Genomic DNA, 22179 nt, shown 5'->3' with positions numbered 1-22179 from the left:
GAGGGGACCGACAGACCGGAACGGCAGAAATGGGGAAGAACCATTCCAAAAAATCGAAGCTGAAGTTGTCCTCCATGTGGACCCAGAACTCGGTCAGTGGCGGGATGAAAGAGGCCAGCCTTTGCGACAAGGACCTCGGGACGGAGAAATGGGGCTTGTCTTGTCTGAGCAGGGCTGACCTTCCCAGCGGACAGGGGCTCCCAGAGGACCCCCCCAAAAGCCTGAAGATGGCGCTCAGGCCCACTCCGCCAGCAGCCCCTCACCCTGAACCCCAAGATTTGAGCACCAAGAAGGGTCCGATCAGAGGGAAGGCCAAGGCAGAGAACATCCACCTTCCCAAGAGCACGGGAGGAATGCTACTTCAGCCCGCAAAAGTAACCGAAATGAGCCAAGGAGGGGAGCCACCTAAGGTGGAAACTCAGGTGTGTTGGACTCAGCACATTAAAACGAGCAGTAAGGAATGCGTGGAGAATGAAGACCAACAGCCAGAGCCTCCGGGTTCAGCCAAGAAACCGGTAGGGGGAGTGACACACGGCCCGGAGCTGCTGAAGACAGTTGAGGACAACCTGGGAGGTCCAGGCTGTAGACTCCTCAATGAGAAGAATATCTTCAGGCCAGCACCTCCTGGTTCTGTTGCTCCGTCGGGTGTGAAGAAGGTCCCGCTGTCGTGGGGTACTAGCCAGAAGGAGAAGGAGCTGACCAGACAGCCAGACAGCGCCCCTGGGAGCAACGGGGACTTCCGAGGGCCAGCTAGTGCTGGCCAACTGTCCATGGATTGGGAAAACCCCTCCAACAGCCCCACGGAGAAGCTTCAGTCCCCCCTGGGAAGCCACACCAAGGTGGAGGTGAACACGGAAGCTGCAGGACCGGAGGCGGTCAATTACGAATCCATATACCAGGAATTTTTGGACAAAGGGGTGAACCTCTTCTACAGAGTGACCATCCAACCGGGACAGTGGCCGCCCAGCATCGTCAAACAGAAGCCCAGCGTCATTTCCTCCGGCATTTCCTACGCCGACGTCTTGAAGCAGTGCCCGCAGAAGAAGCTGCCCGCCAGCCCCGCGCCCGTCCTGCCGAAAGCTTTGCAGCACCTCAGCCCGGCAGGCAAGAAGCTGCCATGCTTCAAAGGGCCGGAGAGGAACAATTCGGACGAGTTCTCGCCCCTCCGCCAGCTGTTCTTGGAGCACATCAAAAAAGTGACCCCCAAGGAATCGGGCCCGGCTACACCCACCCAACAGGTGGTCACCTTCTTTGAGGAACTGTCCACCAGCAACCCCAAACGGGCCGAATGGCAGAGGCCCCGGCCCCCGACTCCATACCCGCAGCGCCGTAAAAGCCAGGGTAGAAAGCTGCCCAAATTTGGCACTGCCGTGTCTCAAGTGGTAGCCTTCCTGAGCAGCGACACCAAATGCGATTGGTTAGTGCACGACGAGAGCGAGATGTTACTGGATGAGGCGCCAGGGGCCGGAGAGGAAGCTGCGGCCAACTGCCTTGACCTGCCCAGCCCTGGGGGCAAAGGGACAGAAGTCGGTGGTGCCTCCCAACCAGTGACTACCCTCTTGTTGGAACAAGCCATGGGGCCGGAAATCAACGGGAGTCCCCAGAGATCCTGCAGGAAGTCCCAAGATCTGGAAGAGGGGGCCAAGGAAAGGTCCCCGATTAAGGGCCTCTCGTCCAGCGCTGCCCAGCATGCCATCACCCCACTGGTGGACGATCCACCCCCAGTGCAGTTTGTAAGTCCAAGTCAGCCTTCTTCCCAGGAGACCCTGGAGGTTTCTTCCATCTATCTCTGGGCCCCGGCCTGTGCTTTGTTGGAACCCACGGTGGACCCGAAGTTGCCAGCTGCAACCCAGACCAGGCCCAAGGTCCGTAAACAAAGCCTGGCGGTTCCGAAATCGAAGGAGAAACTCAAACCTTCAGGGCAGCAGAAAGGGAAACTGTTGAAGGGGAAAGGAGCAAAGCAATGGCCCCGCACTTTTGGAATGAACTCCCAGCTGCGGTTAGACGGCGTCCCTCCTTTTCCGCCGTTCGAAAAGGTCGCGAGACCGTTTTATTTCGGGGAGCCTTTGGTGAGTCCGGTTGATTTGGTCAGGCTTGGCTTTTCCCCCATCCTCCTTCTATCCAATTCCCCACACCCCCTCTATCTCTCCTTCTATCAAGGAAATTTTAGAAATGATCCTGGCCTTTTTCTAGTCTGAAAATATTTGGGACTTCCTTGGTCCCTCCCCACCCCCAGGTGATGGACAGGGCATAAACAGAGTCCCCCGCAGCATTCGGGGTAGTCCTCCTAGGACACCCTCCAAGGGGGTTTGGGTGGGGAACCAAAGCCATCGTTTCTGCTAAACCCCAAGAAGGGTTGGTTCCCAAGCGTTCAACATCGTCCCTTGCACACTTAACAGGGATATTTATTTATTTAATATCGCCCCACCCTTCTCTCACCTAACCAATCCTGGGCGGCTTACCCAATTCAAAAGCAACAGCAATGAGAAATAAAAAAAACAACCACCTGGAGATGAAGAGATTCAGAAAGTTGTGGCTAGGACACCATTAATGGGCCTTCAAAGTTGGCCTTTTTAAAAACAAAACAAAACACCTGGCCGGTGTTTAATAAATATTAATAGGCCACGTCACACTTATAACTCTGTGTGAGGCTTTTTAGTGACTCTTCAGGGTTAAAAAAAACATGAGGTTTGCAACAGGTGGAACCCAATCATGTTTTTTTTTTAAAACAGAAATTGTTAATGGTTTGAATACTGTACTTTTCTGAGTATAAGACGCACTTCCCCTCCCGCAAAGAGGGTGGAAATGTTGGTGCATCTTATACACCTAATAAAGCCATTTTTGACCTCCTGAAACCTCACCCTGTGCGTCCTGTTTTCACCAAAAACAGGCCCATTTTTTGTAAAAACGGGGCCTGCAGAGGCTTCGGGAGGCCTGCAGAGTGCTCCTGGGGGCTGGGGAGGGCAAAAATGCGACATGTGGTGGTTTTAGGTGGACAAAAATGGGGGCGTTTTGCCCTCCCTAGCCCTCAGGAGCTCTCTGCAGGCCTCCCAAACCCTCTGCAGGCCCGTTTTGCAAAAACAGACCCGTTTTGGCCTCCCAAACCCCCAGATGTCACGTTTTCCTCCCAGCCCCAGGAGCACTCTGCAGGCCTCCCAAACCCTCTGCAGGCCATTTTTGCGAAAAATGTTTTTCACAAAAATGTAGCCTGCAGAGGGTTTGGGAGGCCTGGAGAGTGCTCCTGGGGACTGGGGAGGGCAAAAAAAATTTTTTTTCTTGTTTACCTCTTCGAAATTTTAGTGCGGCTTATATTCCGGTGTGTCTTATAGTCCGAAAAATATGTTACTTTCCTAAAATAAGACGACAGACCTGAAGGTATACTGAATGTATCTCTTGTTAGACGCTTGGGACAGGATAGGAACCAGCTCACCTGTAGCTCATTGTGTGTCCAGGACCATTCTCTTCCTCTGGACAAGCCCGCCAGCCTCGAGCAAGACGCCTCCTACGCCCAGCCCAGTGCCGACCGAGATCCGGAGGCTGAGCGATCTCGTGCCCACCATTGGCCGGCGTTCCAGGTCGCCGATTCGTGTCCCAGGAGATGCTACTGCAAACATCAGGACCAGAGGAAGCTACCCAAGAACGTTTTGGCTTGGTGAGCAGGAACTGGGGTGGCCAGATGCAAATGGAAAAACATCTCTATACAGGTAGTCCTCGACTTACAACAGTTTGTTCAGCAACCGTTCAGGTCGGCCCTGAAAAAAAGGGACGTATGACCATTTTTCAGTTACGACTTTTGCAGCATCCCGGGATCAAAATTCAGACTCTGTTTCATACTTACGACCTGGGGTGTGTGTGTCATGTGATCCCCTTTGGCAAGAAAAGCCAAGTTCATTTAACAACAGTGATTCATTGAACAACTGTCTCGCTTAGCAACAAAAATGGTGGCCTCAGTTGTGGTTGTAAGTTGAGGACTACCTCTGTAGTGCTTTACAACACTCTCTAAGCCGTTTGCCATGTCAGCCTACTGACTCCAGCAATCTGGTTCCTCAGTTTACCAATCCTAGGGGGATGGAAGGCTGAGTCGAACTTTGAGCCGGTCAGGATCAAACTCCAGGCAATGGGCAGAGTTAGATTGCAATACTGCATTCTAACCACTGCGCCACTTCGGCTCTAATATAAATTGCATTATATGTGCATGGCAAAGATACGGCATTCCTCGGCTTGAGACAGGTGGGCCTGTGCAGGGGATCCGCGACATAGGACCAGGGTCGGGACCCGAATTTCCGTTGCTAAACAAGGCGATCGTTAAGTGAGTCATGCCCGATTTTACGACCTATATGCCGTGGTTGTTAGGGGAATCGCTTTTGTCAAGCGAACCCCGCGGTGGTTAATCTACTTTGGATTGCCCTGTTGACTTGGTCGGAAGCCGAGGACGGCAAGGTCACCAATGGTGATCACGTGACCTCGAAACACTACAACCGTTGTAAATAGAGGGTGGTTGCCATGTGCCCAAAATTTGATCACATGACCTGGGGACGCTGCGATCGTTGTACGTGCTAGGACAAAGTAGTTTTGAAAGTCCTGCTGCAACTTTGAACGGTCAGTAAACGAATGGTTGTAAGTGGAGGACTGACTACCTGAATCAGGGTCTAGGCCAACTCCTCCAGATGTGCAGACTTGTTTGTCAATAACTTGGCAGGGTGAGTAAGCGCCTCCACCGTTGGAGGTTGCGCTGCTAAGAGGGCCGAGCTGCCGCAAACCAAGTCGGCTTGTCGTTCTTCACCCTTCGATGTTAACTCTTCCCATCCAGGCTCAACCCGTCTGCGAACCACCTGACCGAACCTCCCTGGGTCGCTACAGCCATGCTGGCTGTCTCCTTGGTAGCCGGCACCAAGTTCTGCCTGGATTCTTACAAACAGCAACACGTAGCCAACGAGGACTGAACCATTCGCTCCAAGCTTCCTGCTCAATAAACCTTGTACAACACCAGGGGGTTTTGCTCGTGAGTTTGCCAGGGTCTCCAACCTTGACCACGGTTAAGACTTGTGGACTTCGACTCCCAGAATTCCCTGGCCAGCATGAAACATTCCTCACCACTATGTCTGAACTTCAGGGCCCAGAATTCCCCAGCCAGCATGAAACAATCCTCACCCACTATAAGACGTCTGGACTTCAACTCCCAGAATTCCCCAGTCAACATGAAACATTCCTCACCACTGTCTGAACTTCGACTCCCAGAATTCCCCCGTCAACATGAAACATTCCTCATCACTGTCTGAACTTCGACTCCCAAAATTCCCCAGCCAGCATGAAACATTCCTCACCCAGTATAAGACATCTCGACTTCAACTCCCAGAATTCCCCAGCCAGCATGAAACATTCCTCACCCACTATAAGATGTCTGGACTTCAACTCCCAGAATTCCCCAGTCAACATGAAACATTCCTCACCACTGTCTGAACTTCAATTCCCAGAATTCCCCCGTCAACATGAAACATTCCTCATCACTGTCTGAACTTCAACTCCCAAAATTCCCCAGCCAGCATGAAACATTCCTCACCCAGTATAAGACATCTCGACTTCAACTCCCAGAATTCCCCAGCCAGCAAGGCTATTTAAAGTTCACTAGCATGCTGGCTGGGGAATTCTGGGAGTTGAAGTCTGTCCCTCCTCCTTTAAAGTTGCCAGGGTTGAGAACTGCTGAACTAGAGATACAAAGGGGCAGTGTGGATAGGACACCCATGTCCATGCTACTCTCTGCAACCTTGGGACTACAGTTCCCAGACAGCTTTGCCAGAAGTCACGTGACCTGAACGGTTTTGAAATTTTAATTCAAGGGAGTTTGACAGCCCTGGCTGGAAAATGCTGGGCTGCAATTCCCTTTAGTTGATGATCAGGTGTCAGTTTGCCGCCTCCCAACTGTAGCCATGTTTTTGGGCTATGGTGGGCTCACGCATCCCGTTAAACTGGAAGATGGCTTGTCTGATGTGGGTTTATTTTGATATAAACCAGGGGTCTCCAACTTGGTAACTTTTAAGACTTGTGGATTTCGACTCCCATAATTCCTCAGCTAGCCATGCTGGCTGGGGAATTCTGGGAGTTGATGTCCACAAGTCTTAAAGTTGCCAAGATTGGAGACCCCTGCTCTAGGGAAGCAAACCATGGCAAAACATAAAGAGTGAACTGGCTTTAAGATAATCACGCTTGTAGGAAAAAACTAGCTAGCATGATCTCATTTAAAAAAAATAATAAAAAAAAATAATTTGGGAGAATTATTTAATTCGGCTGAGAAAAAAACCAGAGAATCCTGCAGATATTCATGACCAAATAATAAATTGGCCCTGACACTTGGAGGTAAAAAAGGAAGTTCTGCCCTCCCTTGGCCAGTCAAAAAAAGCCCAAGGCCAATCGGCTTCTCTTTCCATGCTCAGAGGACGTCTCTCCACCTGCGGTCAAGGAACAAAATGACTCCGAATGACAAGTGGACCAGCCTGGCTTATCGGCTTTACTCAAACAGACACACTGACCTCACCCCGCCCTCCACCAATGGCTCCCATGTTCCCCGTTTTAAGACAAAAGGCGGCCAGGCTGATCGGAACCGGCGCGCGCAGTCGAAGAAAACAAAAATATCGGGGGAAGGGAAAAGCCACAGCCCACAGTCCCAGCCTGCAGCTGAGGGCACGTTCAGACGATCATTTCCAACTGCCGAGCGTATTCGATGACCTGCTTGGCCAACTCTGTGGAGGGGATGGTAGCGTCTTCTGCCTTCTGCTGCTGCCCCGTGAAACAGTAGTGGTTGTTGGAACCCAGGAGCCACCCTCGCTGGGAACAAAACAAACAAAAAGGGGTGGGGGGGAGAGAAGCTGGGTGAGTTGAGGGTTTGAGGCAGTGGTGAAGTCTGAACCGGTGTTCTGTCTCCTTCCCCACTTCGGAGCAGTGAGCTGGCTGTTGTGTCTTGTCCGATCTCACCACAGCCGGGGCCTTCTTATCTGCTTCCGAACACGGAGGAATGTCCTAGTATGCCTCCCGGCCCCAGCCCTGGCTCCATGCCCAGACAGGCTGAAGAGGAGGAAGTATCTCCAGCCCCCAGCTCTGGCTCCATGCCCAGGCAAACGGAGCAACTAGACCCCTCCCCCTCCTCCACAGCATGTGAGCCTGAGGGAGGTCAATTGCCAACAGCTGCAGACTGGAGTGACCCTCGCGTCAGAAGACTTGATAGGCGGAGGCAACAGAAGGAAGGGAGGGGCAGGCCTGGATAAGTGCTGAGTCATGGAGCCACACCCCATGGCCTATATAAAGGACCTGCTTTCTGGCATTCTCTGAGTCAGGCAAAGTCTAAACATATCTTGCTGAAGTCACTTTCTGGTCTCCTGCCTGCCTTGAGGACTTTGCTAGGACTTTGGCAGAGCTGCAGAGGCACGCCTGATTCGGATTTCCCTGACCCGGCCGTCAGCGGAGGAGTGGGACACGACACTGGCCTTCAGCCAGTGGATTCACGGCTCTTATCAGTCCTGGCAGAGAAATCGCAGCTGCCTGCCAAAGTTCAAACAAATAACTCACAGAGCAAGACTTTCAGCTCTCTTTGAAACGGTTCAGCTAATTTTTGCTTCCCGTGGAGTGAGAGCAGTCCCAAAGCTCCTTATATATCCTGTGGGGTGGGGCTCCTGCCCCACCCTTCCTTTTGATGACGCCACCTCTCTAATCTTCTGAAGCGCGGGTTAGTCCAAGCTTGATTATTATTATTATCAGCTGGGTCTGAAGGCGTAGCCGGGGGAAGGGAGGAATCACGGGATGACGGCCTCATTACGTCCTCCGACTGGTCTGGTTCTGGCTCCTGGAGCCGGGCCAAAGGAATTGGTGCTTCCGAGGTAAGCCTTACCGGCTCTTCCCGCTCACTCTCGGAGTCACTTTCGGGCATAGGACCAGGTTCGGGGGCTGGAGTCACAACAACCGGTTTATTACCAGTTTGCTGGATGCGCACCAAATGCAAGGTGCATGTACCCGCAGCGCACGCCAAAAGGAGGCATGGGGTAAGTAGAACAGCACACACGGGGGGGGGGGGGGAGGGAGAAGAAGGATGATCAGCTGTGGCGTGCGACTTTTTTTTACTTTTAAAAGCATTTCTTTTATTTATTTATTTAATTAATTAATTAATTAGATTTTTTATACCGCCCTTCTCCCGAAGGACTCAGGACGGTTGACAGCCATATAAAACCATCATAATAAATATAATAAAACAATAATTAAAAAACCTATCAGATACGGCCCTATATAAAATACATATAAAACGATAAAACCAATTGAATTAAAATCCCAATAACAAGAATTAAAATTCTAAAATCCTATGCCAGTCCTGCTTGACGAAATAAATATGTCTTCAGCTCACGGCGGAAGGTCCAAAGGTCGGGAAGTTGACGGAGTCCCGGGGGGAGTTCGTTCCAGAGGGTAGGAGCCCCCACAGAAAAGGCCCTTCCCCTGGGGGTCGCCAGGCGGCATTGCTTGGCTGACGGCACCCTGAGGAGTTCCTCCCTGTGAGAGCGCACGGGACGGTGGGAGGCAAACAGCCGCAGAAGGCGGTCCCGTAAATACTTTTAAAATACTTTTAAAAGCATTTCTTTTAAAATACTTTCAAAAGCATTTTTTTACAACCTATTCGGCCAAATAGGTTGTAAAAAAAATGCTTTTAAAAGTAAAAAAAAGGCTCAGCTGGGATCGTCAGAGCCTTTTTTTTACCTTTTAAAAGCATTTTTTAAAAGACGCGGCAAGCAGGGTTGTGGGTGACTGGGCATTGGGTGGGCATGGATGGGGATGGCGGGGGGGGGGGGATTTTTGCTACCAGTTCTTTGAACCGCTTGCTGCCATCGCTACCGGATCGGCCGATCTGGTCCGAACCAGGAGCATTTCACCTCTGGTTTGAGGGCTGTGTGGATGAGCCCAACAACGCAGCAACTGCAATTAAGGTCTCTGGAAAATTGTCCGTTAGGGAGGGAGGGAGGGAAGGAAGGAACAAAGGGAGGGAGGGAAAGAAGGAGGAAGAGAGAAAGGAAAGGAGGGAGGGAGGAAGGAGGGAAGGAAAGGGTTAGCAGGAAGGAAGGAGAAAGGGAGGGAGAGAAGGAAGGGAGGAGCATTTTTTTTAAAAAAAATTGCAAGATTGTCTATGCACTCTTTTCGATGATGAGCTAGCCTTAAAAGAAAGGAAGGGAGGGAGGGAGGGAGGGAGGAAGAGAGGAGGGGAGGAAGGAACGAAGATGAAGGGAGGGATGACGGGAGGGAGGGGAGGAAGGAAGGAGAGAAAAGGGAGGAATGAAGGAAGAAAGAAAGAAAGAAAGGAGGGGAGGGAGGAAGGAAGGAAGGAAGGGAGGGAGGGAGGAAGGAAGGAAGGAAGGAAGAGAGAGGGAGGGAAGGAGGCAGGGAGGAAAGAAGGGACGGAGGGAGAGAAGGAAGGAGGAAGAGGAAGGAAGGGAGTCAGGGAGGAAAGGGTTAGCAGGCAGGAAGGTGGAAGAAAGAAACAGGGAGGGAGGGAGGAAGTTCCCCACAGAGGAAGCCAAAGCAGCTCAAGAGTCCCTATGGCCACTTTTGTCAGCTCGAGAAGAACCTGGGAATAGCTGGGCAGGAGTCCAACCGACCGTCCCAGCCGCCCTGCCCCTCTTACCTTCTTGGCGTAGTCGGACATCTTTTTGGGGGTGAAGAAGAGCATGCGGGTGGCCTCATTGAGGAGGATCTTCTCATAGGCCTTCTCGATGCAGCTGGCAATTTCATCCCTGGAGATGGGAGGGGGGGAGAGGAGAAGAAGGGGGGGGGGAGTGAAGGAGAACCCAGATCAGGGAAAGAAGCTCTACAACTTGGGATGAACCCCCTTGGAATGGTGTGGGAGTAGGAACGGATTTCCAGAAGAAAAATTGCAGACTACAGGAACCAGGAAAACCACTCAGGTGACCCTGAGGACACACATAAACCTCCAAGTGGCCTCAACGGCTCTCTAAAAAGGATGCAAATGACCAGCTGTCTGCAAGGAGTATCAATCCTTCCATTCCCCACCATCCAGTCAGAGCTGAAGAAGCTTCTCGGGTGAGAAGCGAAACGTCTTCAAAGGGAAAAAAAAAAAGTCCAGTCGCCTCTTGAAAAAAAAAGAAAGCACCTTGGGGGCAACCTTGACCTGGATGTCTGAGAATCTCCATAGATTCAAGGATTACCTGTAGTATGAGCGCCCCCTCTTGTTTCGGAGAAGGCATGATGCAGCCCTGAATTCCAGCCCCAACACTCCCTCCCCATAGCTGGCAGGGGAGTCGAACAGTGAGGAGGTTGGGGAGGAACATGGGCCAGTCCTGGAGTTAGGGGGAGGCCCGGACGAGGGCTCTGTGTCCGAGGCAGAGATGGGGCCAGAGCCATCTGGGAGTGATGCACGGACTCCGGAGCCCCCAGAGTCGGACAGCAGAGAGGCAGAAGAACAGGAAGAGCCTGCTCCCAGTGTGCGCATGTGCAGAGCTGCCAGAAGGCAAGAGCAGCTAAAGCAAAAGGGACGACTCGGGAGTAAGGCCAGGAGATGATTGGCCCCTCCCATAAGGCTTAAAAGAGAAACAAAGGCACTTGGGCCTTTTTGCAGGAAAGCAACAGTTGCTAACTCTTGTTTCCAGTTGGTGTCTCTTGTTTGTTTCTCAACTTTGTGGGGCTTTGCCGAGTCAGGCCTTTGCCAGGGTGTCAAAGAAGATAAAGGTTGGCGATTATCCCGAAGGACCTGTTTTGCAACTAGTTGGGACTCAGCTGGGAACGAACGTAATTCTCAGCTGTTACAATAAAATAGGTTTATCTGGGACTAATTGTGCCTTGTAAATGACACAGTAAGCCTAGATCGCAACACGTATCCCCAAATGGAAAAGAGCAAAACACACCTGACAGTGTCCAGCAGGATGTCAATGAAAAAGGCATAACTCTCAGCCGGGATGTTGCCTTTGGCCAGGAACACTTTGTTGTAACTACCTTCCATCAGGTACTGGGGAAGAGAACAGGTTACGCAATCGTCACAAAAACGACGACAACAAAACAAGCATCCTTGAGATCGGTCTCACAAGTGGAACGATGACACGGGATGCAGAGGGGGAGGGGATCTAGGCCAACTCGGCGTGGCCGACAATGTTGAAGAAATGGTGGAAGACAATCGTTCAAGAAAAGGTGAGAAAATGAAACGCGAACGGCAGCAACTGAAATCATTTGGAAAAAAAATATTTGAAATGTAAGCTGTAAGCCGCCCTGAGTCTTCGGAGAAGGGCGGGATATAAATGTAAATAATAAAAAAAAAAGAAATACTTCAATTGAATTGTGGAATTGTCCCACAGTGAGTTGTCCTGAGGTTGAGCTGCCCCCCCACCCGAGTTGTCCCATTCTGGTGGAGAGGGGTCATGTCCCGAATATGTACAGGGCACCTACCGACTTTGGGAGATTTTTGTTGTTATTTTATTGATTCAACCAATTTGTAGAACCACCCAAGTCACACCTAGGTGACTCCGTGCAACTTACATCTGTTAAAAAATCCACTATGTAGTCAGAAGGGGCCTTGGAGGCTCTTCTAATCCACCCCCTTGCTCAAGCAGGAGACCCTCTACCATTTCAGACAAATGGTGGTCCAATCTCTTCTTAAATCTTCCAGTGTTGGAGAATTCACAAGTTCTGGAGGCAAGTTGTTCCAGTGATTAATTGTTCTGTCAGAAAATTTCTCCTTTATTCTAGGTTGCTTCTCTCCTTGATTCGTTTCCACCCATTGCTTCTTGTCCTGCCTTTAGGTGCTTTGGAGAATATCTTGACTCCCTCATCTTTGGGGCAGCCCCTGAGATATTGGAATACTGCTATCATGTCACCCCTAGTCAAGTCTTTTCTCTAGACTAATTCTCTAGGGACTAATTTCTCTCTAGACCCAATTCCTCCAGCCGTCCTTTGTATGTTTTAGTTTCCAGGCTCCTAATCATCTTTGTTGCTCTTCTCTGCTGAGAAAACTCTGGAAAAGCAACAGGGGCCAGAGGACTCAGACAAAGAGTGTCTCTCCCATAAAAATATGGGGAGATGTATATTACATTATATTACATTACAAACTCAAACCTCTGACCTCATCAAGCATCCAAACCTTTGCCTGTCCCCAGGTCCTTGGGGAAGGATTCGATAAGCGGATAGAAAAATGCCAAATCCAGCCTTAAACGCCTGGCTGACTGTGAGACAAAACTGTAAATTGTCCACAATGAAAAAAGATGGGGGGGAAAGGGAGGGAGTTAGTTACCTGCTCGAGAGAGACAGGGTGCTTGATGTAGACGTTGGTCTGAATGTCCTTGGCCGGCAGGCGTTCCAGCTCGGTGTGAAACTCGGCAACACGGTTTTGGGACAGCAGGAAGAGGAGGTTCAAGCCCAGAAGCTGATGCTTGTAGGCCGATTCAGGCAATTCGTCTCTTGAGGCAGGAGCAAGGAGGAAGGGGGAACAGGTCAGCAGGGGAGTGGGGAGGATAAATAAATTAGCCCTATAAATGCACTACTCCCAACCCAACTGGGGGCATCTCCCTCCCATCCAGCAGTCAAACCCCTCTCCAGCTTGAGGGGCTCTTGGGTTGTCTGGAACAGTTGGGAGCAACATGTTTGTCTCTGCATGGAATAGTCTTTCTCAAACTTGGGCACTTGAAGATTTGTGGACTTCAACACCTCTCTAGCGTGGTGGCTGAGGGATTCTGGGAGTTGAAGTCCACACATCTTAAAAGCTCACTACCACTGTGGCTGAGGGATTCTGGGAGCTGAAGTTCACCCCTCTAGCATGGTGGCTGAGGGATTCTGGGAGATGAAGTCCACCCATCTTAAAAGTTCCCAAGGCTTACTGCGTTCCGATTTACTAAATTCACCCTTGGGGGATCAAAGGGTTTTTCCAAAGAAAAGCATGGATCGGATGTTCCAAGGAGAAGGAAATGCCAGGTTAACTGCTGGGGCTGTTGCAGCTTTTCCTGTTAATTCTGGGAGGGGCTTTTCGGAAGCTCACCTTTCTACTTTCCCTCCGGGGATAGCAGGGATGGTGTCATCTAGCTCAGGGGTCTCCAACCTTGGTCCCTTTAAGACTCGTGGACTTCAACTCCCAGAGTCCCTCAGCCAGCTTTGCAAAGACTCTGGGAGTTGAAGTCCACAAGTCTTAAAGGGACCAAGCTTGGAGACCCCTGCTTTAGAACCCTTAGCGGGTTATTTTTTTGACAGTTTCTACAGCGTCCCACGGCTTCCGGGATAGCGCGAGTGAAGACATTCCCTCGAAACTCCCCGAAAGGTGAACATATTTACTTGTAATCAAAGTAGTAGCACTTGAGCTGGGCCATGTATCTTTCAAAAGACGGGATGTCTTTCTTCAAGATGCTCCACTGGGCTCCGATTTCTAAAATGTCTCCTTGAAAAAGAAGATAAGAACACACAGGGCATGAAAAAGAAAAATGACACAGCCACCAAGGACAGCACAAAAGCACAGGCCCAAACCCACCCGGGTGGATTTGATTTAAATCAAGTCGATTTAAATCACGATTTAAATCGCTGGTAAAAAAGGCTCGATTTAAATCAACTCGAAATCATAATTTTAAAAGAGCGACTGCCATCTCTGCTCCTCCTCTGACCCGCCGTCGACTCACCGACAGTCCCAATATTGCAGAATATATAGCCTCATGCTACATAACGAAGCTCCGAATAAACTAAATTAGGAATGCAGCTTGAACAGAAAACTATCTTTAGACAGATCTTTTACTCCAAAAGCATTTTATTAAAATAAATTTGATAAAAATAATTTTAAAAAATCCAATTTAAATTTTTAAAAATTGATTTTTAAAAAACTTTTTAAAAAAAAAACTCAACAATTTTTAATTCACCCTGTTGGTCCTTCAGCAGGTAAACTTTGCAACCCTCCAGTCAATTTGGAGCAAATAACAAGGATGGAAGAATAAATGACTTGGGATTTTTAGAAGTCATGCATGGTGACTTTCTCCGGTATGGAATTATAACCATCCCAAGCTATTAATGGGATTCGCATTAGGCGTTTTGAACCCTACACAAAAATTCAACCACCTTCAGGCTCTAGGGCAGGGGGAAACTATAGAATTGCTTCTGAGGCCTCTTCCAAAATTAGAAAATCCCATCCAGCTTGATCTGTCCCCCTCCGCTGTCCAGGAGACACGAGCAATGACTTAATTAGCCGGCAACTATCAACTCTGGCAGCAAACTAGCGAGCGTATGCCAAGTGTCTCTGTTATCTCTCTTGATACCGATGAGTCAGCCAGGAAACCAGGAACAAACAGTACTTCAGCTCTAGTTAAGAGTTGATTTGCTTGCCACGAAGGGGTATAGCAGCCCTTGCTGCCTTTATATCCTGTGGGGTGTGGCTCCATGGCTCAGCACTTCCTAGGCCTGCCCCACCCCTGCTTCTGTTGTTCCCGCCTCTCCTGCCTACGAAACCTAGGGTCCAGCCAGGCCTGATTGCCATCAGCCGGGTCTGGAGGCGTGGCCTGGGGGGGGAAAGAGTCAGGGGACGGAGGCCTCGTTATCTCCTCCACCTGGCCTGCCTCTGGCTCCTGGAGCTGAGCCAGGGAAGCCGGTGCTCCCGAGGTAAGTCCTGACGGCCCTTCCCCCTCACTTTTCAAGTCACTTTCTGGCAGGAGGCCCCGGCTCGGGGTGTGTGTGTGCAGACACAACACAGCTGCATGCCTGCTTGAATAATACTCACTTGCCAAAATAAGCTGCTGTTTAGTCAATTTCGTGCCGGTGGTGGGCAGGAAATTCAGTTCAAGCAGAGCCAACTGAAAGGCAAAGAGGAAAGGAGGAGAAATGACAAACAATCCACAGTGTATTACAGTCTTAAGAGGTGAGGAACTGTGGGCCCTTTAGGACTTGTGGACTTCAACTCCCAGGATTCCTCAGCCAGCCGTGATGAATTCCTAAGACAGCCCTGCGTGCTGGCTCAGGAATTCTGGGAGCTGAAGTCCACAAGGCCATGTTAAGTGAAATCTGGCTTGCTCCTTGGGTTTGTCCACCGAAAGTGACAAAGGGTGGTCACGTGACCCTGGGACACAGCGACGGTCACAAATATGAACCCGTTGCCAAGCATGTGAATTTTGATCCCAATTATGGGGATGCTACAAAAAAGTCTACGAAAATTGGTCATAAGGTCACTTTTTTTTGGTGCCATTGTAATTTTGGTCACTAAACGAATGGTTTTGTAAGTCGAGGACTGCCTGTACCAACCAACCAACAGATAAATAAATGGAAGGAAAGCAGAACCTCCGACAGCGGTCAGAAACCGAGCCTCTAATTTCAGAGACAATCTACCCTTGTTGATCCCGCTTGGACTACTGCAACGCTCTCTACATGGGGGCTCCCCTTGAAGGGGACCCGGAGGCTTCAACCGGTCCAGAATGCGGCTGCGCGGGTGATAGAGTGAGCACCTCGTGGCTCCCATGTGACACCTCTCCTGCGCAGTCTGCACTGGCTCCCGGTGGTCTTCCGGGTCCAATTCAAGGTGCTTGTTATCACCTTCAAAGCGCTCCATGGCTTAGGACCGGGGTATTGACGGGACCACCTACTGCCACCAGTAGCCTCACACCGACCAGTGCGCTCTCACAGAGAGGGCCTCCTTCGGATACCATCAGCCAAACAATGTTGGCTGGCGACCTCCAGGGGGAGAGCCTTCTCTGTGGGGGCTCCTGCCCTCAGGAGCGAGCTGCCTCCGGGGCTTCGTCAACTCCCCGACCTCCGGACCTTCCGCCGCGAGCTGAAGACGTTGTTGTTTCGACGTGCAGGACTAGCTTGAACACAGTTTTAAATCGGGGTTTTAAATTGGGGTTTTAAATGGGGTTTTTAATTATATTTAAAATTTTTAGGCCATTTATCGAATTAGTTTTTTATACTGTTTTCAATCTGTATTATATGTATTTTGGTTTTTATTGGCTGTGAACCGCCCCGAGTCCTTCGGGAGAAGGGCGGCATACAAATATAATAAATAAATAAATAATAAATAAAATAAAATGACGGAAAAGGTGGGTCTGTAACTTGGCTTTAGCAACCAGACATGAAAACATTGGGCTGGAGGGAGCAGTCCGCTCTGTTTGGAGCATGTGACAGAGAAATTAATACAGGAAAAAACACCCCAGCTGATTCATTCGCCTCCTCCCTCTGAAATGTCATTCATGTTTGTTTATGTTGTCGGAAAAAATGTCCTTCTGGGTTCAGCTCCAAGTGGGGAAAAAGACATTGGAAAGATGGAGACAGCTTGGAAAAATGGTTTAATGGTGGACCAGGACCACGTGGTTTAAGTCCCTGAACAGAAAAGGGCCGAGATGCTGAGCATAAAATTATAGATCCGTGGAAAGATAATTTAATCAGGAATGTAATGCAATAATTTTTATGAAGGATTTGCTATTAGAATAGCAGTGACGGTATAAAGAAGAAAAACGAAACACGTAGAAAGAACGTGATATACAAAAATGATCCCTGTGTCAGTTAATCCTTAGTTGGGTAACCTTTAGCATGAATTAGAGCCTTATAACGTCTTCCCATGAAGCGAACCAAGTCTTTGAGTTCTGCATCTGTTCTAATGTGAAACCGAGATTGAAGGATTGCTTCTATTAACTGGGTTTTATTGCTGGGTCGCTTGTTCTGACTAACCAGTTTCTTTAGTCAGCTCCATAGATTTTCCATTGGGTGAAGGTCTGGGCAGGCCATTCCAGCAGTGGAAGAGGATTATCTTGAAAACCTCCCCCCTCCCAAAAAAGTGGTGTTATTAGCCATCAAACCTCAAAAATACACTTTTCCCAAAAGGTTTCCACAATTTTGGCCACAACTGTTAGTCCTTAAACAGTTCGCTTAGCGACCATTCGAAGTTTACAACAGCACCGCAAAAAGGGGCTTATGGCTGCTTTTCACCCTTACGACCGTTGCTGCATCCCCACCCACCGTTGCGTGTTCCAAATTGAGATGCTGGGCAACGGACTCCTATTTATGACGGTCGTAGCGTCCCGGGATCATGTGATCCCCTCTTGCGACCTTCTGACCAGCAAAGTCCCATGGGTTGAGGGGGGGGGGGAGAAGGCGGATTCCCTGAACAACCAGGTCCATTTTAAGACGAGAAGAAGTTCATTTAGCGACCATTCAAAGTTACAGCGGGACCAAAAGAAGTGACTGAGGACTCTTTTCCACACTTAACAACCGCTGCAGTGCCCCCCCCCCACATGGTCCCATGATCCAAATAGAGATGCTGGGCAACTGACTCGCATTTATGACGGTTCCACTGTCCCGAGGTCACTCGATCCTCCCTCCGGCGACCTTCCGACCTGCAAATTCCATGGTGGGGTAGGTGGGAAAGCCGGATTCCCTTCCCAACCAAGGTTTCTAACTTAACATTGGGAGTGCTTCACTTAACAACTGTGGGGGGGGGCAAGGTCGTAAAGCGGGCCGAAGCTCCTTTAAGAAATGATCTCCCCCGAGCCACAGAATCGCTGTGGCTCGGGGAGAAAGAAGAGGATGTTTAGCGAAATGAGCAAGGAAATATTGGGGTACGAATAAAAACGATGAGAAAAAAAAAAAGAGAGAATGTTTTGGCGAAAATTGTAATTAAGTAAAATGTATTTGACTGTATTGAATTGTACAAGACATGATATAGTCCAGGGGTCTCCAACCTTGGTCCCTTTAAGACTTGTGGACTTCAACTCCCAGAGTCCCTCAGCCAGCAAAGCTGGGAGTTGAAGTCCACGAGTCTTCAAGGGCCCAAGGTTGGAGACCCCTGATATGGTTAATACTCTGCTCATAAATTATGTATGAATGTAAGGGGGGGAATTAAAAAAAAACGCTAAAAACTCGTCCCCCCAAAAAAAATTGCTGGGCTCCACGGCGGCCGTAAGTCGAGGACTCCCCGTATCTATCCCCACAGCCACCGGGGTGGAAGGAGGAAAAAGGGGGCCGCCTTCTTCCAAAGCTTCCGGATCCCCAAATTCCTCCTCCTCCCCGTCGTCGTCTCTCCCTCTCAGCCTTTTTTTTTTCCGGGAGCGAGTTCCGTTTCTCCCCCTTTTGTCCGTTTCTAGTCCCCCCCACCCTCGGCGGGAGTTTTCTCCCAAGTTCCCCCCCCCACAAGGCGGTTTCTAGTCCCCCCCTCCGGTTCCCGCCCCCCTTTTTCACCTTCAGGCGGCCCAGCAAGTCGCCGCATTTGCTCAGGCTAAGGTTCTTGCGGTTCCACTCGGCCCGCAGCTGCTCGTACATGCCGGCCGCTTCCTTCAGCCCCGCCGCGTCCGCCCCGTTCAGCACCGGCCCGCCGGCCGCCGCCATCATGGCCACCGCCGAAGCCATGAATCTGCACCCGGCGGGACCGTCGCGAAAAGGAAAAAAAAAAAAACACACGACAACCGCGCTTTACGGCTACGGCCGTCAATCGAGCGTCTCCCTGGGCAACCGGCTCGCGCTCCCCCGATTGGCTGGAGGGATGTCTTCGGTTCGTTGGAGGCGTTTGGCGCATGCGCCGAGCGTTATTGGGAACCCGCTCGCGCCGGTTGAGCGGAGTTTTGAGGTGTCGGGGAACGGGGCGGATTAAACGGCGTTTCGGTCCGGTGGTTGAAGGCGGGGGCGGGCGGGGAAGACGGGCCAGTCCCCCCCACTCCCTAAAAGCAGAAAGCGTGGCAGCGGAGGTGATTTTGGCCGTGAAACGGCGTCGAATGAGCGGAGGTCTCTTTATTTCAGCGGGCGGGGGCGGTGACGGTTTGTGACGTCACTGGACCCCGGTGACGTCATCGCACCCGCCCTTGCGTTTTTGGGCTGCACCGGCGTGGGCGACCGCTGGATGGCAGCAGAGAAATATTTTCCCTCTAGTGGTTTTGCAGCCCGGATGTGGAAGCTCCACTGTTACAGTATTAAGTACGGGTAGTCCTCGACTTACGACCACAAGGAGTGGGGGGGGAGGGTGAACCTCCCCCAGGTTTCTGTTGTTAAAAGTGAGATGTCTCTTAAATCAATTTTGCCCCATTTTGCGACCTTTCTTGCCATGGTTGTTAAAAGGAATCACGGCAGTGGATAAGCTAGTGCACCTGGCTTCCCCATTGACTCTGCTTGTCGGAAGGTCACAAAAGGGGAATCACACAGCAGTGGTCATAAGTGTGAACCGGTTGCCCAGCTTCCAATGCTTGCATTCAAGCCTCAGATACCATCAGCTGTTCAGTCAATGACTGCCGCTTGTCAGCTAGTGACCGTGGTAGTTAGGCGGATTCCCCGTCGATTTTGCTGTTCGGAAGGTCGCAAAAGGAGGAGTGTGTGAGGCCGGAACACTGCAACCGTCATAGATACGAGCCAGTTGCCAAGCCCCCTGAATTTTGATCACGTGACCATGGGGGATGTTGCAGCGGTTGCGAGCGGTCGACAAATGGTCAAAGGTCCCATTTTTTTCACTGCCGTTGTGACTTTGAAGGGCCACTAATTGAACTGTTGTAACTTGAGGACTACCCGCATGTCTTCGGTTTAAACTTTCTCAAAGCAGTCCGTAGGCAAAACCAAATCAAATGAGAAAAAAAAACACACACACACAGTAATAAATACTGCATTGAACCCGAAGTGTAACATGTACAGAGCAGCAGCGGTCAATGATGTTAATCTCGATGCTGGAAGTCTGAATTGAAATATACAAATTAAACTCTTAAAGTGATGATAAAAGTTGCCCTTCCGCAATTTCATTCAGGAGTCCCACAGGACAGGGGTCAGCAACCTGCGGCTCTGGAGCCGCATGTGGCTCTTTCATCCTTCTGCTGCAGCTCCCTGTCGCTGGTCGGCTCCACAATTAATAGGGCTTTCGGTTAGGACAGGTAGAGGGAAAAGGGCGCTGTGCTAGGAGGAGACTCTATGGTGGGGGAACTGGACTTCCGGTCAGCAGAGGAAAAAGGATGCCACACTAGGAGGAGTCTCTATGGTGGGAGAACTGGACTTCTGGTCGGCTCCAGCATTGAATGGGGGGCTTCCGGTTAGGACCTTTGTGGCTCTTTGAGTGTTTAAGGTTGCCGACCCCCACCATAGGAGGCTGATTCAGAACAATAGTGCTCATTGTAAATTATTTCCTTGCTCTGGGATTGTAAAAAGAAAGACAGAGTAGGAAGGTGAGATGGTGGACAGAATTACAGAGTTGGAAGGGACCTCGGAGGTCTTCTAGGCCAGCCCCTGCTCAAGCAGGAGATTCTACCATTCTGGACAAATGGCTGTCTAGTCTCTTTTTAAAAATCTATTATGACAAGGACTGCCAGGAATCGCCAGATTGTAGTCTCAGGAAAGAAAACTGAGAAAGCTCCCATGGATTATATTCTCAGTGTTATTTAAGAATTAGGGTTCATGGAAGGTTTAAACATATACGTACGGTATATATCCGTATCCGTATCCATATCCATATCCATACACACACATACATTTTTTTTCTTTTTACGACCCTGTAATCTCTTAACGGGGTGGAGTTGGAATGACTGAATGGAGCTGAGCATTTATTGGCTGAATGCCCTTCCTGACACCTATGCGGAGTTCACAGCAAATATTTTCTCTTTGCTGCAAATTCTGCATAGGCATCAGGAAGGGCATATATACATACATACATACATACATACATACATACATACATACATATATATATAATATTGAAAGTTGCATACACATACACACACACACACACACAAATGCATACCACTTTTATTATTTTTACAAATAGCGCAAGGTGATGAACATACCCAATACCAACTTCTCCACAACATCAACAACAACCCTGTGAAGTGGATTGTGTTGAGAGTGCGGGACTGGGCCAAAGTCACCCAGCTGACTTTCTTGCCTTAAGGCAGTACTTGAACTCGCCATTTTCCGCTTTGTGACCTGGTGCCTTAATGACTAGAGCAAATGGTTCTACCCTCAATCCCCTCAGCATCACTCTTGAAGTCCATGCTCAGTGTGATCAAATGTGCAGCAAGCTGGCCATAATGATAATTTAATTTCCTGTTTATTGTAACATTTTTGAAAGGGATTATTGAGATGAAAGTTGGAACCCCAGGCTTGCTCGCTTTCTGCTAGATTTCATAGCACGTAAGTGACAATTGAGCAGGGTCTTCCCACAGGATTGTCGGATGCTCCTCCCCTCCCCTCCTCTCTCTTCTCTTCTCCTCTCCTCTCCTCCCCTCCCCTCTCCTCCCTTCCCTTCTCCCCTCCCCTCCTCTCTCTTTTCCTTCTCTCCTTCCCTCACCTCCCTTCTCCCCTCCTCTCTTCTCTCCTCCCTCCCCTCCTGTCCCTTCTCCTTCTCTCCTCCTGTTTCCTTCTCCCCTCCCCTCCCCTCTCTTCTCCTTCTCTCCTTCCCTCTCCTCCTTTCCCTTCTCCCTTCCTCTCTCTTCTCCTCCCCTCCCCTCCCCATCTCATCTCACCTTATCTTAACTTAACTTTTGCAGGGAAGCGCCCATGATGTGGAAATCTTTTCTGCCCAACCTGCTTTGTCTCCTCCTCCTCCAATTGAAGCTTTGCCTCTCGCTGAGACAATGCAGATGGTTTGCGGCACTCACTGAAACTAAGGCTATTGAAGGACTCCTAAGCAGCTACATCTACCAGGAAGAACTTCGCAGTGTGGCCGAGAGCTTCTATGATCTCAAAGATTCACCAGTAGATCCCAGTGACACCAATGCAGTGAGTACCTCTTACTCTGAGTCTATAAGAGACAGGAGAGCAGAAATACCATTTTGTTTCTAGATCTTGAAAGGATCCTGAGTAAAGTATGGAAGACTCAAGACAGACAAATGGATTTTCTTTTACACAACATATGGGTAGACGTCAATTTATAACTGCAGTTGGGACCAGAATATCCATTGCTAAGCAAGGCGGTTGGAAAGTGACTTGCGTCTGATTCTATCTATCTATCTATCTATCTATCTATCTATCTATCTATCTATCTATCTATCTATCTATCTATCTATCATCTATATCTCTATTTTCTCTCTCTCTCTCTCTCTCTCTCTCTTCTATCTATATCTACTATCTTCTACCTACCTACCTACCTACCTATCTCTTCTGTCTACTATCTATCTTATATCTATCTACCTACTGATATCTATATCTTCTGTCCTGTCTGTCTGTCTGTCTGTCTGTCTGTCTGTCTGTCTATCTATCTATCTATCTATCTATCTATCTATCTATCTATCT

General features: G+C 49.7%; 2 protein-coding genes across 2 annotated transcripts in view; one reads left to right on the top strand and one right to left on the bottom strand.

Moving 5' to 3' along the window:
• Positions 1 to 6491: 6491 nt before the first annotated feature.
• Positions 6492 to 18376, bottom strand: PSMD8 (proteasome 26S subunit, non-ATPase 8). Its single transcript, XM_058196236.1, has 7 exons — positions 18163 to 18376; positions 14720 to 14792; positions 13297 to 13399; positions 12266 to 12431; positions 10890 to 10990; positions 9653 to 9761; positions 6492 to 6822 (listed from the first exon to the last, which is right to left on the bottom strand). The coding sequence occupies exons 1-7, from the start codon at positions 18328 to 18330 to the stop codon at positions 6685 to 6687; spliced, it is 858 nt and encodes a 285-aa protein (XP_058052219.1). The 5' UTR covers positions 18331 to 18376; the 3' UTR covers positions 6492 to 6684.
• A 243-nt stretch (positions 18377 to 18619) lies between these two features.
• The window catches only part of CATSPERG (cation channel sperm associated auxiliary subunit gamma), a 54141-nt gene continuing 50581 nt past the window's right edge, over positions 18620 to 22179 (top strand). Inside the window, exons 1-2 of the mRNA XM_058196224.1 lie at positions 18620 to 18891; positions 21435 to 21666. Of these exons, the coding sequence (XP_058052207.1) occupies positions 18818 to 18891; positions 21435 to 21666 (306 nt within the window). The 5' untranslated portion in view covers positions 18620 to 18817. The remainder of the gene's footprint in view (positions 18892 to 21434; positions 21667 to 22179) is intronic.

This window comes from Ahaetulla prasina, chromosome 10 (genome assembly GCF_028640845.1).
Source record: "Ahaetulla prasina isolate Xishuangbanna chromosome 10, ASM2864084v1, whole genome shotgun sequence".
Lineage (NCBI taxonomy): Eukaryota > Metazoa > Chordata > Lepidosauria > Squamata > Colubridae > Ahaetulla > Ahaetulla prasina.
Note: the sequence above shows the minus strand (reverse complement) of the source record. Positions and strands in the feature narration are given on the sequence as shown.

What these genes read in the sequence shown, in the direction of transcription:
- PSMD8 (XM_058196236.1), bottom strand. Translation starts at nt 18,330, where the DNA reads ATGGCTTCGGCGGTGGCCATGATGGCGGCGGCCGGCGGGCCGGTGCTG. An exon ending in TGCTACTACTTTGATTACAA is followed by an intron (nt 12,432 to 13,296) that starts GTAAATATGTTC and finishes TCCTGCCTCAAG; the next exon opens with AGACGAATTGCCTGAATCGG. An exon ending in TGTCCGACTACGCCAAGAAG is followed by an intron (nt 6,823 to 9,652) that starts GTAAGAGGGGCA and finishes TTTTGTTCCCAG; the next exon opens with CGAGGGTGGCTCCTGGGTTC.